At 36.0% G+C, this 17,425-nt stretch overlaps 1 protein-coding gene across 1 annotated transcript in view; it reads right to left on the bottom strand.

Annotated features, from left to right (window-relative positions):
• The window catches only part of LOC118928599 (bridge-like lipid transfer protein family member 1), a 179,059-nt gene that overhangs the window by 128,489 nt on the left and 33,145 nt on the right, over positions 1 to 17,425 (bottom strand). The window contains 4 exon segments of the mRNA XM_057503269.1: positions 2,560 to 2,840; positions 3,548 to 3,667; positions 5,692 to 5,820; positions 7,811 to 7,990. Of these exon segments, the coding sequence (XP_057359252.1) occupies positions 2,560 to 2,840; positions 3,548 to 3,667; positions 5,692 to 5,820; positions 7,811 to 7,990 (710 nt within the window).

Raw genomic sequence — 17,425 nt, 5'->3', positions numbered from 1 at the left:
ACCATACAAAATCCAGATGGACCAGAGTTTTATGTTAACAAACAAAAACAAAAACAAATAGAAAAACATAAAGAGATGCCATGTGATTACTAGGAAAGGAATGTTTTCTCAAATTAGCACAAGCAATTACAAAGGGAAAGACTAATATAACTGAATATGTACATAAAATTAAAGTCTGTATATAAAAATTTAAAAAAGGAAACAGAGTGAAAAATATTAGCAATAGAGATCACAGAAAGGTTGGTAATCTATAAAAAAAGCTTTTGAAAAATTGGTAAGAAATACACCAAGACCCCAATAAATAAATGTACATAGAATACTAACAGACAATTCACAAATCAAGAAGGAAAAACAGCCAATAAGTATATGAAAAAAGTATTAATCTCAGAAAAAAAGAAATGCAAAATAAGACAAAGAGATATTGCTTTTCAGTTATCATAAAACATTTAAAGGATAGCAAAGACGCAGTGAGATAGAGATGCTCTTAAAAAGTCACTGGGAATATAAACTGAAGCCATCTTTCTGGGAAGTAATTTGGGAATGCACAGCAAAATCTCAGTTTCTAACACAGTCACACCCCCTTCTAAGGAAACTATTTAAAGGGAACACCCAAAAAGGATAGGAAAATATTTTATTTGTAAAAAATATTCCTCTTACTATCATTCATAATGATAGGTTTAGAAACAATCTGTATATTTAGTATAAGGGCAATGGCTAAATAAACCATGATATATTTTTTGATGATGTATTATTATTTGTTTCAAAGAATCGTTTGTTTCAAATTTGCTTATAGAAATTTTCAATCATGTGGGGAGATATTTCAAAGTCTAGTAAAATCATGAAGAATTAAAAAATGTCTATACAGGTTCATTTCAAGTATAAGAAAAATACATTAAAAATACTGGGAAAAATATGACAAATTCAGTATGGTAGGGTTATGATAATTATTTTCCTTTATTTCTTCATAGTTTTCTCTATTTTAAAAATATGCTTGTATTAACTTTATGATGGAAATGGAGGTGGAAAATGTCACATTGTCACTGTAAATAAATGCGATTCAATTAGAGGCTCTAGCAAATTTTTTAAAGGCAGCTGTAATTATTTCTTAAGGACCATTTCTCAAGGTTTAGTTATCCAGTCTTCCATGTAGTTGTGAAGGGCCACAAAAGGAGGAGCTGTACAGAGTATACAGTGATGGTAAGGTGTTCCCTAGAAATGATGAACTAGAAGTGGAGGGCTGAGATGAGAAAGGGGAGCAGTGTTTCACAAAATATTATCTGGGGACCAGTAATTTAAACTTGCTTCACTGTTGACACCCATAGTATGGGCTTAGAAATGTTGGGGGTTGAGTTTGTTCTCCTCAGGTCTTGTCCCCACTGCAACAAAGAATGAAAGGGCAGAATACAGTACTGAAATAGAATGAAAGTTTTATTTGAATACACTCCAATGGAGGAATGGGCTTGAGTCAAGGTAGACAAAGGCAGTTTTACTTGAATAAAGCAGAGAGGAAGGGGAAGCTCATTGACAAGAAGTGGCAAGCTCAAATCAGAGCTCTCAGTAGCCCCTCTCTACTTATCTGAAGCAGGAGAGAGTGAATGAAGACTTGTGCTTAAAGTCTGGAAAGTAGAATTAAATAGCAAACTGACAGAGATGCCACTGGGAGAGCACAGGGACAAAACACAGTAAGTTAAGCAGAAAGAAGTCTTCTTAAAAATACACACTCCAAGAAAAGGGAGTGCGGGCAAACTCAGAGAGGAGGCATGCTTAAGGGCTTAGGATTCTGTCTTTTAAGGCTTTCAGGAATGGGATAAAGGTAAAGGGTTAGTGGGGGTAGGCTTCTCATGCAGTCTCATGATGTCTATCTCCAGTGAGAGATAATATGTCATTATCCATAGTCAGTCCTCCAGATAATTCTGTAGGATAAACTTCTTGGTCTTCTCCAAGATAGTGGCTACCCTCAAGCACCAGGATCATAGCAGTTAAGACTGCTTGCCTTGCCTTAAGATAGGCTATTGGCTGATTACCAAAGAGTATGTTAGGAATGTAACTTTCCAACTCTCTGCTTTTAAAATGGAATAGCCTTAAGATAAGTTCTTCCTATTTTCACTATGCTCTTTATATTCTAGCATTTTTAGGAAAATTAATCATGATGCTTGTCCATGTCTCTGCTCTATCTCATCTGCATTAGCTAGAGCAAGTCGCAAGGTCTGCCCAGATTTCAAGCATGTGGAATGAACTCACACTGCAGAGGGCACTAACTCTGTGAGTCCTTTCTGGCTCTTTGGCTTTATCTGGTTAAGTCCCTGAGTTCTTGGTGGGCCCCACCCTCTTTTCATCCTGTTCATATTTGTCTTCAACCACACCATCACCAGAGGTGAGATATGCAATGTATTTACTTAAATATCAGGCCCTTATATATCCATTGAGGTGTACCCAGCATGATCATATGAGGTCTTTATTTAAAATATTCTTATTCCATTCCTAACAGAATATCTTCTATAATTACCTAGTAATTTCTATCTGAATATGAGATTATTAGCATTCTTATATTTTACTTACCTCTTAGTTCTGGCATCATGAGTTTCTAAGAAATGTCTTTGTGCCTCGTGTTTAGAATGATGATCCACAGCTAATGCAATATCAACGGTAATAAGTCCTATGTTGGCTGACCCAGCTTCAAGCCATGAGGCCCTTCGGAGTACTGCGGGCTGAAGTCCAACTCTGGAGTTACTTAATTGTTCAATATACTGCCTCACTTGAAAATCCTGAATTGCAGCACTTATTCCTTCCCCAACTGACTGATTGTGGAGGTTACAGTTTGCAACCCGAACTGCACCCATCTAAAGTTGAATAAAGAAAGTGAAACAAAACTGTAGTTTCTGTATTTTTAAGTAAGTAAGAATAAACTACAGAATAGGTAACTATTTCAAACTGCAAGAAAGATAGAAGCAAAGGGAAAGAAAAAAAGAAGAAAGGGAAATAGAAAAGGTAAATGCAACAGAATAAAAATAGACATTCAACTTAAAAAAAGAGGATAAAAACAAAAGAATGTTAAGTCCAAAGGAAAACAAAGAGAAGGAGGAAAGAAAAAGTAGAAGGGTAGTAATTAATGAAATCACAGAATCTTGACAAGGCTTGATTTTAAACAGTGACCCAGAAAGCAGAGATAGCAAACAAATGTTTTCAGGGTCCAGGTAGGAAATATAAATGTGTAAAACCTAAAGGCATTCAAAAACCAAATATTTTAAAAACATTACCAATTTACATACCTGCCAAAAAAGCAACTTACTAGTTTATATCACTGCCATAAAGCAAGGTTATAATAATTCACTTAGAGTAAAAAAAGTAGTAAAATCATGCCTTAAAAAAAATAAGACTGGAAGTGACATGGATGAGTAAAAAAAAAAAAAAAAAGGTATCTCCTAGGATTTTGTCTTAATCTTTGAGATAGCAAATTAAAAATGTGTTTTGTATTTCAAGAAATGGAGTTTTGACTTGCTAAGACGGAAAAAGAATTATACTGGTGAAGAAATAGACAAACATGTACCTTTATATTTGTTGCACAGCCATGCTCTACAATATAAATATCAGCTCCATCTACTGCTAAACGAGTCATAGTATACTTCAAATCATCTGAAGTTGGACAAGGCCCAGGAATACAACTTAACTAAAATGAAAAAGGGTTGAACATTTAATTCTTTACCATCAACTCATTACTTTGCTACTTTACTCTGCTTACTTAAATAAACAGAATTCTGGTTACATCTGTATATATTTTTTAAATCAGTCAATTAAATTTCACTTTTTTATAATGATAAAGGAAATCATCAACAATCAAAGTCTTACCAATTAGAAAACTAATCATAAGCAACCATGTATCACTTTCATTCAATAGGGACTACAAGTAGCAAGCCTAAATTGACAGAATGTATAACTTGTTATTGAAACCCACAAAGAATAGTCAAACTGAAAAGTAAACAATGTCACAGGTTTATAAGAACTGCATTGTGTACAGGAGTTTAAAGTTGTAAGATTTTATGAGTACTCCATAATTCATACACATACATACACACGCATTTCTTTTTACAAGGTCCCACAAACATATCACTTGTAAATTTTATGATATCTAGAACAATCCACACAAATTTTATCATGTTTTACTCCTAAAACAGATTTAGTTCTGTTTGGGTTGGGAGAAAACATACACATCACCTACCACTTCAGTTAAGTTCTTGGGGAAATGGCAGCCCTGAATACATTACTGGCCCAAAAGCATGTAACTGCTCATTAGTGGCACAGCCAGGACTTGAACAAACATTAATTGTCTTGCATTACAGTCAGCACTCTATACTAACATATTTCCTCTAAACAAAAGAGACCTAAACAAATATGATCTAAAATGACAGAAAGCAAACATACCAGTGGTTTCATGGAATAGTGAGTGACTACAAAGGGACACAAAGGAATTTTCTAAGGCGATAGAAATGTTCAAGATCTTCACTGACAGTAATGGCTACACTGGTAAATATAGCATTTCTCAAAATTCAAACTGTACAGCTTAAAAAGGCGAAGTTTACTGTATGTCAAGCATGCCCCAATAAAGTTGATTTGTAAAAATTTTAATACAACGTAAAAGCTTTGAGTCTAAAATAATAGAGGGAGGAAATGCCTACCAGCATGTATGAATTTAATCTAAGAAATTAACTGACTGACATGACTGAAGAACCAATTCCCTAGAGCCTCATGGTGTGTTTATCACAAAAAAAATAATAATCTTATCACTACCTATAGCTGTTTCCTTTTTTGTCATTAAATAAGCACAGGTTGCAGATTTTTTTTTGACATAAAATTAAAAGCAGGATGAATTACTTTCAATTCACAGAAATATAACAGCTAAAAGTCTGTATAACAAAAGAAAACAAAAAGAAAAGAAACATATAGGTAAGAAACTAGAAAGAAACACTAAATTTTTTAACAATGTGTTCTACAATTGGGCTACTTTTCTTTTTTTGAAACTGCCATGTTTTCCATGGTTCTGAAATGACACACTACAGAAAAAACCAAGTTCCCCATCCCCAAATTCATAAGGATCAGTATTTATTGCAAAACGCCATGCTGCATTTCACTGTCCCTGCACATAGCTTTAGGGATTATTATCTACTTTTTTACAAGTGTCTTGAAGGTACAGTGATGACCCTCAGTCAAAGCAGTGCATTGCTGTGGAAAGAGCATGAGATTTGGAGTCCGGAAACTTGGTAAATGCGCAACATTGCTATTCACATTACAGGAGAACAGTTATGTTCCAGAGGGGTCTGTGAATAATGTCATGGAAGGAACTTAACCTTCCTCTTGTTTTAATTTCCAAATCCTCTATATAAATAGATGTTCCAGAGAGTTAGTGTACAAATGCAATAAGACATGAATGTAAACAGTAAAAATGTAACAGAGAAGATATAATTTTTATATCTCCATTTATTTGTGAATGTATGTTTTAATAATTACCTATTTCAGACACAATTAAATAACAAAGGGCTATAAATCTGCAAAATAATTTCAATAATTGAAAAAAAATGAATTACAATGTTTACTTCATGGATCTGCGCATTTGATTTAAAGTTGATTACTTCAATCTTTCACTTAAAAATATCTATAAAGTAATTTATAATACTGCTAACATATTTGTTAAGGTACCTTGGATTCACAGAACCGACGGTCAATTCCATGCTGACATATTATTACCGATTTTGGTCTTTCCAGTTCATACTCCCGACACACCACATGAAAAACAAACGTCTGTCCCCACTCCAAGAGGCAAGCCAGCTACAAATAAGCAGCGACAGGTTGACAATACTATTAGCATTCCAACCAAGTGTTCAGAGTTCAAAAACTTACCAAGAATATTAATACACTTGAAAGAAACAAAAGCTGTCTTACACCAATCACTACATAATCTACCGTTAGCCAATATCATTTTTCTACCTTGACATCATTTATAAGCTTGTTATGTTTCATTTGTGAATGACAAAATGCATTACCAAAATGAAAATGCATTTCAACTGAAAAATTCAACTGCAACAGCTCCTAAAGCAAGTGCTTTTCTTCAAGGTTTTATGTTTCCTCTTATATGACTAACAGGAATCCAGTGCATAGAAAAACAACTAAAATTCTCTACCTAATAATAAACCAAGCTTTCATGTGAAATTTGTACCTAATTAGATTGAGCTATGATTTTGGAAAATCAGGTAGTTTACTATTAAAGCATTTTTGCTAATATAAACAGAAGCTTCAGTAAGCGTATATTAATTATCATCAAATCTTGAATTGAAAAACCCTTTAATTTTATAATTGATTAGAATTGTTAGCAATAAAACACTGAGACATGAGTATTTCTGATATTACTCCCCAGCCCCCCATCAAAAAAGTACACAATTTAAATCCTTGGAAAACATAATTTCATTTTTAAAGCATATAAAGAATAGAAGAAACATTAGAAGCACCTATGGATTCATGAGCCTTATGGGGAACAGTGATGCCAAGATTCTAGTGCAGAAGAAAGAGAAATGTTTCATCTCCTAGTAGGGGCAACTTACAGTAACTGAGATCGTAGCAATCCTTAGATTACAGGAATCTGTCCCATCTTGCAAGGTCATCATGGCTTTATTCCATGCTTATTAGGAAAAAAGCTGTTTTGTTATATGCTTCAGTTTTTCCTTGCATAGTTGATGATCGATAGTAAGGAAAGGATTGTAAGGAAGCCAGTGAACATTGAACACTTTTCACTCATTTTTATACATTCTGTTATGTATTTCTTCCTATCCTCTTGTATATAAAAGATCCCTTTCTAATTCCATTCACTTTCTCCTATTTCTGGAATCTGAGTTTTTTGCTGCCTTTCAACAATTTCTCTCAAATACACAAGGTACCTAGATTCTTTATTTACTTTCTTGTTGTTACTACCTACCTCTAAATGGTTCATTCCTTTTCTGTAACTTACTAAAATTTAGTATGTACATTTCTACCACATTCCAGTCTTTTTTTTTGATATGCCAATAGGAGCATGCATATTATCATAAATATGCAGCTTAACAGGTGAAATGTTATAGTAATATGACTATTCAACTAAATTTCAATGGTCCATTTCTAGAACTGAAACATTCTTTATGTCTCTGAACCTTCCAAAGACTAAGGGTCAGTGGCAAGGGGAGCGGAAATTTACCCAAAAGGATCACAATTAGCACTGTAGACCAGGTTTACTTACCAATAAATTTGTTTTTATTTTTCTAAACCAGTGTCCACATTACTAATGGCAGGTGCAAATCATACTGTCTTGCTTTAGGTCATGATAAGTAAAGCACTCTGGTACCTAATCCTCAAAGACTATTTTCAAGTGCTGCTTAAGAAATACACAAGAAAACAAAGTTCTTAGAAAATTATTCCATATACTGGGGAAAGACTGCTCCAACAATGAAGAGTCAACTAATATAATCTTAATAGTACATAATTTAATTCCCAAACAGTTCTCATCCTAAGTTTTTCCTATAGAAAGTTTTCAAATTCTTAAAAGGATTACATAGAACCATAAAACATAATTTTATGTGGCTCAGAAAAGTGAAACTTGTTTGAGACTCATCTATTGCTAAGAAAATTCTGAATGACAAGAATTACTTCCATTCAAAAAGTGGTTATCTGTCCATCAGAACACCATGAGTGGAAATTGAACATTCCAACAGGCAAGCAATTTACTCTTGGCCAGGTGGGTGAGCAAAGGAAAAAGTAAGTAAGACAGGAGATAATAATCTGAGAATCATACCTGTGGTGCTGTGACCTTGGCTGTAAGACTTCCAGCCTGCACATCAATTAGCCACGCATATTCTAAGGAATCACTTCCCAAAGGAAGCCCTTCTGCTGAGAACATAGCATGTGCTCTCAGCTGGAGACCTGACAAATTGATGTGACCTTCCCTGAGTACTTCATCCACAGGGGGTCGCTGCTGAAAACAATAATAGTAAGACTGTAAGAAATACATGAAAATCAGCATTGTAATTTCTAGTTGCTTTTTTCCCCAGTGACAAACATAAAAACATGCTATCCTGATAATTAGATTTCAAGATCTACAAGCTCCTAAAACAACCTTTTACTCAAAGTAGTCTGAGTTAAACTTCTTTTGTGACATTGTCAATTACAGGCCAACTCTAAAGCAAGATAGAGAAGTTCTAAAAAGAATGTGGATCTCTGGTTCCTGCCTCAAAGAACAAAAAGAAACTAGTACTCTAGCTGACAGAGAACATAAGAGGCCAGTCTTTGGTGGAAAGGCTGGAATCATGAGATTAAAATAATAAAAAGAAGAAAACAACAGGGAAGAGCACTAAGATCACAGAATGAAGAACTAGAGAAGAAAGCCATGTTCCATAGAGATATTGAGAAGTATGTAAATATAAAAAGGATAGATTTCCCTTAAAAAGAATAATTATATATTCACTCAAAAAAGCAGCAAATATTTCAAAAAGGAAAACTTCTAAGACTTATTCAGAATGCTAATGGGTATGTCTTAAAAGAGGGTGTTCATAGAATACTAGCTCCACAGAATATTGTTTGCAATATAGAATCAGGTAAGTTTGGCAATGCCCTTAAAATTAGTCACAAATTTCTGCAGAATCTACCTCCTAATCTCTCACAAATACATTCACTGACTTTCTTCTATCTTCCCTGCTACCATTCTGTTCCAAATAGTACGACCTCTTGGCAGGACCTTTGCAAAGCCTCCTGGCATCCACTCTTACATCTCTCTGCTTTGTACTCTATCAAACAACCACAGAACCTTTTAAAAAGGCAAATTTTATCATGGTCTTGTCTCAAGACCATTACATGCTACCCAGGCACCTCATACCTCTCCTGGCACCACTTTTTACACTTGAAATTACTTATCTAAGTTGTAATTCCCTCAATATTTATCTTCTCCATCAGGTATATTAGGGTAAAGACCACTTCTGTCTTCTTCACAATGTATCCACTGCACCTAACAGAGGGAGCAGAAAAAGTAGGTACTGCCTGTGCAGCATTCTTCACAGCAAGTGTGTGGACATCTTACAGGGTTGTATTCCTTGTTTCAACACATTTCAGAAAATGTATTCTTAAAAAAAATTTACGGATAATGGATAAACCTAATTCATAAAGGGAATTTCAAATCATGACTATAATAGCTTTGGTAGCTCTTCTGATACATTTTAAAATCTTATTTTCATGTAACTTGTGTAACAGTATATAAAGTCATCTGGCTTTCCCAGGCATCAATTCCCTGAGGGTGCTGGGGAGGATGGTCAATGAGGATCACTCCGCCACTGAGATTCCATAATTCTCAGTATAAAATTTTTGGTAATTTTTTTTAAGCCCAGAAAACATGTGGATCTTGGCTTGTCCTAAAGACAGAACCTACCTGACACACTGTAATAAAGATTATATTCTAAATTTTATTACAGCTAGTATTTATGGATTGAACTGTTTCCCCTAAAAATATAACATTCAAGTCCTAAGCCCAGGCACCTGTGAATGTGACACCGCATTTGGAAATAGTGTCTAGGCAGATGTAAGAAGTATTCATAAGGTTACACTACATTAGGGTGGGTCTTTATGAGAGAAAAGTTGGGACACACAGAGGCATGGAGAGAATGCCATGTGAAGATGGAGGCAGAGATTTGAGTAATGCATCTATCTGTAAGACAAAGAATGCCATAGACTGCTAGCAACCACCTAAAGCTAGAAAGAGGAGAGGAAGGACCCTCTCCTATAGCCTGCAGAGAGAGCATGGCCCTGCACCTTGATTGCACGCTTCTAGGCTCCAGAATTATAAGACAATAAATTTCTGTTGTTTTACACCACCCAGTATGGGGTGTTTAACTGTGGCAGTGCTAGAAAACTATCTAATACCATAAGATAATCATAAATTAAAAGGGGATGGTTTTGTAAGTCAGACACAGCAGTCCACCCATTACCATAGATCCTTAGCCTTGAAGTCTGCACTAAAACTATGCTACAGGAATAAGCAGCAACAGATGAGTGACACAGGACTGAGCTACGAGTGTAATCAGTGTGATGCTTCTCACCATGAAAGAATATTAAATAGTATAGAGACACACAAAGAAAAAATCTCCTTAGTAGTCATGCCAGTCAAGCAGATAAGCAAATTCCAAGAGAATAAAAAAGACAGTAACCTTGTCTTCAGAGTAAATTATGAAGTGCTAACTATCTAAGAAACAAAATATCACCAGTACTCTTACTACCATCGTGATATCTCCACTCCATGAACTCCTTTTCTAATCAACAAATAAATACTTTATACTTAAGTCTCTGTACAAGTTTGCCAATGACTCACTAAAAAGGCTTAATGTGAATTCTCATAATGACCTCAATAAAATGCTTTTATGTTGGTAAAATCTTTTATTTGAGAATGCAGTGTTATTAAAATAAAAGTTGAAGTATCACCAGGTGCTCAGAGGAAAGCAGAGATACTCATTTAAGATGATCAAAACTCAGCCATAAGAAGACATTTCCCTTTTACCTTAGCTTCCTCACTAGACTGAAAAAGGAGATGGGATTCCTCTCCACAAACTTATTTCCCAGAATATAAAAGAACCAACTTATAATGACCCACTAATTAGAGGAGTACAACAGTTATTTTTCTAAACCAAGTTAAAATTGAAATGCTATGAAAGTGAGACCTTTGTGATGATAGAATAGTTTTATATCTTAAGTAGCAATTACATGAACTTACACACCATAATAACAAGAACTATGCATACACATTGTACTAATGTCAATTTCCTGTTTTTGATACTGCACTATAATCATATAAAAGATGAATGTGGGGAAAACTGCATGAAGGATCCACAGGACCTCTTTGTACTATCTTGGCGGCTTATAATTTTATAATTTTACTTTGCCTTCTATTAAAATTCACTAATAGTTCTAAAGCACACAATTTGAATAAAAGTAGGGGCAAGTCCTGAAACTGTGGTAGATTCAAAAGAAGCCATTGGGCATTAAAAAAATAATAAGAACGTGGAGGATTAAAGATGGCGGCATGAGAGGAGAGACACAGGCTTCCTCCTAAAACTGGATACAATTAGAAAATACAGTTGGCAAAACTAATCCTGAGAGAGACAAACAGGAAAGAGGATGGTGCCAGAATGCATGCACCTGAAGAAAAGAGCAGACCTCACTGAACGGGGTAATGTACCAGAGCGGTGGCTCGGCGGGACCCGAGCCCTTCCCCTACCCCAGCTCACTGGGGGGAGGAAGAGAAACTGAGAAGGGAGGGAGTGGAAGGCCTGGGACTGCTGAATACCTACCTCCAGAGATCTGCTCTGGGAGCACAAACCTACATTTCATGGTGCTTTCATCATACTCTTCTGATTACGGGGTTGGAAAGCTGGGACAGGCGGAGTTCCTGGGGAGACTGGGATTCCGGCTGCTTGTGGAAAACAGGGATCCATATCCGGCAGCTTTGGGACAAAAGCCTATACCTGTTTGCTTGGCCCACTGGTTCAGACAGTGGAGACAGGCACAGCAGCCAGGAAGAGGGGAACAGCTCTTTCCTCCCCCCAGGCACCAATAACACTCCGTCGCAACACCCAACATTGCTTCAGGGGCTCAGCAGCTCCAGAATAGAGCTTCTGGACACTAGAGGGCGCCATATACAAACATGAAATGCCAAAGAAACCTGATCCAGAATAAAATTACTAATACAACTCCCAAGAAAGATTTAAATGATATGGACTTCGTGACTCTTCCTGAAAAAGAGTTCAAAATAAAAATCATCAACATGCTAATATGCTATTGGGGGTATGGAAAGACATCCAAGAACTCAGGAATGAATTCACGTTGGAGATTCAATCGTTGAAGAGCACGATGGAGGGTATTAAAAGCAGGTTGGATATGGTGGAGGAGACGATAAATGAAATAGAAACTAGAGAAGAGGAATACAAAGAAGCTGAGGCACAGAGAGAAAGAAGGATCCCTAAGAATGAAAGAATATTGAGAGAACTGTGTGTCCAATTAAAACAGAACAATATTCACATTATAGGGATACCAGAAGAAGAAGAGAGAGATAAAGGGATAGAAAGTGTCTTTGAGGAGGTAGTTGCTAAAAACTTTCCCAATCTGGGGAAGGAGAGAGTCTCTCAGGCCATGGAGATCCACAGATCTCCCAACACAAGGGACCCAAGGAAGACAACACCAAGACACATAGTAATTAAAATGGAAAAGATCAAGAATAAGGACAGACTGTTAAAAGCAGCCAGAGACAGAAAGGAAATCACATACAAAGGAAAGCTCATCAGGCTAACATCAGACTTCTCAGCAGAAACCTTGTAGGCCAGAACAGAGTGGCATGATGTATTTAATGCCATGAAGCAGAAGGGCCTGGAACCAAGATTACGTTATCTGGCAAGATTATCATTTAAATTTGAAGGAGGGATTAAACAATTTCCAGATAAGCAAAAGCTGAAAGAATTACCTCCCACAAACCACCTCTACAGTCTATTTTGGAGGGACTGCTATAGATGGAAGTGTTCCTAAGGTTGGATAGCTGTCACCAGAGGTAATAAAACCACAGTAAAGAAAGTAAAACAGTTAACTACTAAGCAAATGCAAAATTAAATTAACTATCCCTAAAGTCAATAAAGGGATAGACAAAAAGTACAGAATTTGATACCTAATATTTAAAGAATGGAGGAGAAAGAAAAAGGAGGAGAAACAGAAAAGAACATTTAGATTGTGTTTGTAATAGCATACTAAGTGAGTTAAGTTAGACTCTTAGATAGTAAGGAAATTAACCCTGAACCTTTGGTAACCATGAACTTAAGGCCTGCAATGGCAATAAGTACATACCTACCGACAATCACCCTAAATGTAAATGGACTGAATGCACCAACCAAAAGACACAGAGTCACTGAATGGATAAAAAAACAAGACCCATCTATATGCTGCTTACAAGAGACTCACCTCAAACCCAAAGACATGCACAGACTAAAAGTCAAGGGATGGAAAAAGATATTTCATGCAAATAACAGGGATAAAAAAAAAAGGTTTTGCAGTGCTAGTATCAGACAAAATAGACTTCAAAACAAAGAAAGTAAAAAAGAGATAAAGAAGGGCATTACATAATGATAAAGAGCTCAGTCCAACAAGAGGATATAACCATTATAAATATATATGCACCCAACACAGGAGCACCATCATGAAACAAATACTAACAGAACTAAAGGAGGAAATACAATGCAATGCATTCATTTTAGGAGACTTCAACACACCATTCACTCCAAAGGACATATCCACCAGACAGAGAATAAGTAAGGACACACAGGCACTAAATAACACACTAGAACAGATGGACCTAATAGACATCTATAGAACTCTACATCCAAAAACAACAGGACACACATTCATCTCCAGTATACATGGAACATTCTCCAGAATAGACCACATACTAGGCCACAAAAAGAGCCTAAGAAAATTCAAAAAGATTGAAATTCTAGCAACCAACTTTTCAGACAACAAAGATATAAAACTAGAACTAAATTGTACAAAGAAAGCAAAAAGGCTCACAAACACATGGATGCTTAACAACACGCTCCTAAATAATCAATGGATCAATGACCAAATTAAAATAGAGATCAAGCAATAAATGGAAACAAATGACAACAACAACACAAAGCCCCAACTTTTGTGGGATGCAGCAAAAGCAGTCTTCAGAGGAAAGTATATAGCAATCCAGGCATATCTAAAGAAGGAAGAACAAACCCAAATGAATAGTCTGACGTCACAATTATTGAAATTGGAAAAAGAAGAACAATTGAGGCCTAAAGTCAGCAGAAGGGGGGCATAATAAAGATCAGAGAAGAAATAAATAAAATTGAGAAGAATAAAACAACAGAAAAAAATCAACGAAACCAAGAGCTGGTTCTTTGAGAAAAAAACAAAATAGATAAGCCTATAGCCAGACTTATTAAGAGAAAAAGAGAATCAACACACATCAACAGAATTAGAAATGAGAAAGGGAACATCACGACGGACCCCACAAAAATACAAAGAATTATTAGAGACTACTATGAAAATCTATATGTTAACAAGCTGGAAAACCTAGAAGAAATGGAGAACTTCCTACAAAAATACTACCTTCCAAGACTGACCAAGGAAGAAACACAAAATCTAAACAAAACAATTACCAGCAAAGGAATTGAAACAGTAATCAAAAAACTACCTAAGAACAAAACCCAGGGCCAGATGGATTTACCGCAGATTTTATCAGACATACAGAGAAGACATAATACCCACTCTCCTTAAAATTTTCCAAAAAATAGAGCAGGAGGGAATACTCCCAAACTCACTCTATGAAGCCAACATCACTCTAATACCAAAACCAGGCAAAGACCCCACCAAAAAAGAAAATTACAGACCAATATCCCTTATGAACGTAGATGCAAAAATACTCAACAAAACATTAGCAAACCTAATTCAAAAATACATCAAAAGGATCATACACCATGACCAAGTGGGATTCATCCCAGGGATGCAAGGATGGTACAACATTCGAAAATCCATCAACATCATCCACCACATAAACAAAAAGAAAGACAAAAACCACATGATCATCTCCATAGATGCTGAAAAAGCATTCGACAAAATGCAACATTCATTCATGATAAAAACTCTCAGCAAAATGCGTATAGAGGGCAAGTACCTCAACATAATAAAGGCCATATATGATAAACCCACAGCCAACATCATACTGAACAGTGAGAAGCTGAAAGGTTTTCCTCTGAGATTGGGAACAAGACAGGGATGCCCACTCTCCGCACTGTTATTCTACATATTACTGGAGGTCCTGGCCAGGGCAATTAGACAATACAAAGAAATACAAGGAATCCAAATTGGTAAAGAAGAAGTTAAACTGTCACTATTTGCACATGACATGATATTGTACATAAAAAACCCTACATAAAAGACTCCACTCCAAAACTACAAGAACTGATATCGGAATACAGCAAAGTTGCAGGATACAAAATTAACACACAGAAATCTGTGCCTTTCCTATACACTAACAATGAACTAACAGAAAGAGAAATCAGGAAAACAATTCCATTCATAATTGCATCAAAAAGAATAAAATACTTAGGAATAAACCTAACCAAGGAAGTGAAAGACCTAATCCCTGAAAACTACAAGACACTCTTAAAAGAAATTAAAGAGGACACTAACAAATGGAAACTCATCCCATGCTCTTGGCTTTGAAGAATAAATATAATCAAAATGGCCATCCTGCTCAAATCAATATACAGATTTGATGCAATCCCTACCAAATTACCAACAATATTCTACAACAAACTGGAACAAATAGTTCAAAAATTCATATGGAAACACCAAAGACCCCGAATAGCCAAAGCAATCCTGAGAAGGAAGAATAAAGTGGGGGAGATTTTGCTTCCCAACTTCAACCTCTACTACAAAGCCACAGTAATCAAGACAGTTTGGTACTGGCACAAGAGCAGAGCCACAGACCAGTGGAACAGATTAGAGACTCCAGACATTAACCCAAACATATATGGTCAATTAATATATGATAAAGGAGCCATGGACATACAATGAGGAAATGACAGTCTCTTCAACAGATGGTGCTGGCAAAACTGGAAAGCTGCATGTAAGAGAATGAAACTGGATCACTGTCTAATTCCATACACAAAAGTAAATTCAAAATGGATCAAAGACCTGAATGTAAGTCATGAAACCATAAAACTCTTAGAAAAAAACATAGGCAAAATCTCTTGGACATAAACATGAGTGGCTTCTTCATGAACATATCTCCCTGGGGAAGGGAAACAAAAGAAAAAATGAACAAGTGGGAATATATCAAGCTGAAAAGCTTCTGTATAGCAAAGGACACCATCAATAGAACAAAAACATACCCTACAGTTTGGGAGAATATATATGACAGATCCGATAAAGGGTTGACATCCAAAATATATAAAGAGCTCACACACCTCAACAAACAAAAAGCAAATAATCCAATTAAAAAATGGGCAGAGGAGCTGAACGGACAGTTCTCCAAAGAAGAAATTCAGATGGCCAACAAACACATGAAAAGATGCTCCACATCGCTTGTCATCAGAGAAATGCAAATTAAAACCACAATGAGATATCACCTCACACCAGTATGGATCACCACCATCCAAAAGACAAACAACAACAAATGTTGGCGAGGATGTGGAGAACGGCGAACACTCCTACACTGCTGGTGGGAATGTAAAGTAGTTCAACCATTGTGGAAAGCAATATGGAGTTTCCTCAAAAAGCTCAAAATAGACATACCATTTGACCCAGAAATTCTACTTCTAGGAATTTACCCTAAGAATGCAGCAACCCAGTTTGAAAAAGACAGATGCACCCCTATGTTTATCGCTGCACTATTTACAATAGCCAAGAAATGGAAGCAACCTAAATGTCCACCAGTAGATGAATGGATAAAGAAGATGTGGTACATATACACAATGGAATATTGTTCAGCCATAAGAAGAAAACAAATCCTACCATTTGCAACAACATGGATGGAGGTTGAGGGCATTATGCTCAGTGAAATAAGCCAAGTAGAGAAAGACAAGTACCAAATGATTTCACTAATATGTGGAGTATAAGAACAAAGAAAAACTGAAGGAACAAAACAGCAGCACAATCACAGAACCCAAGAATGGACTAACAGTTACCAAAGAGAAAGGGACTGAGGAGGATGGGTGGGAAGGGAGGGATAAGGGCGGTAGAAAAGAAAGGGGGCATTACGATTAGCATGTGTAGTCGGGGCGGGGACACGGGGAGGGCTGTACAACACAGAGAAGATGAGTAGGGATTCTGCAGCATCTTACTACGCTGATGGACAGTGACTGTAATGGGGTTTGTGGGGGGGGACTTGGAGAAGGGGGTAGTCTAGTAAAAATAATGTTCTTCATGTAATTGTAGATTAATGATATCGAAATGAATTTAAAAAGTGAAAAAAAACATTCATTCTTGTATAAAATCCACTTATATTAAACTTGGATGCAAACAATGTATATTAAAAAATAATAATTAGAAGAAAAAAGTGATAGTCTACCCAGCAATGTAAATTATCCCATTTGATGAATATCATTGGTTCTCTTCCAAAAAAGCCCCAGAGATATCTTGTAAGTACATTAGATGGAAAGAATAATTCACTGACCACGTAGATATGCATGTTTTGAAGATCTATGGTACTGGTTAATATTACTACTTAGGTTGTGATTTTCAACAGAATCCACTGATACATTTTACATTTTTCACTTTCATAAATGTATGAGAAGGTTATAAAGTATTTCTATTAAGTATAAAGTTATACAGTAAGCTATAAAGTATTTCTTTCCAT

Source organism: Manis pentadactyla, chromosome 5 (assembly GCF_030020395.1).
Source record: "Manis pentadactyla isolate mManPen7 chromosome 5, mManPen7.hap1, whole genome shotgun sequence".
NCBI lineage: Eukaryota > Metazoa > Chordata > Mammalia > Pholidota > Manidae > Manis > Manis pentadactyla.
This window is presented reverse-complemented; position numbering and strand designations above follow the sequence as displayed.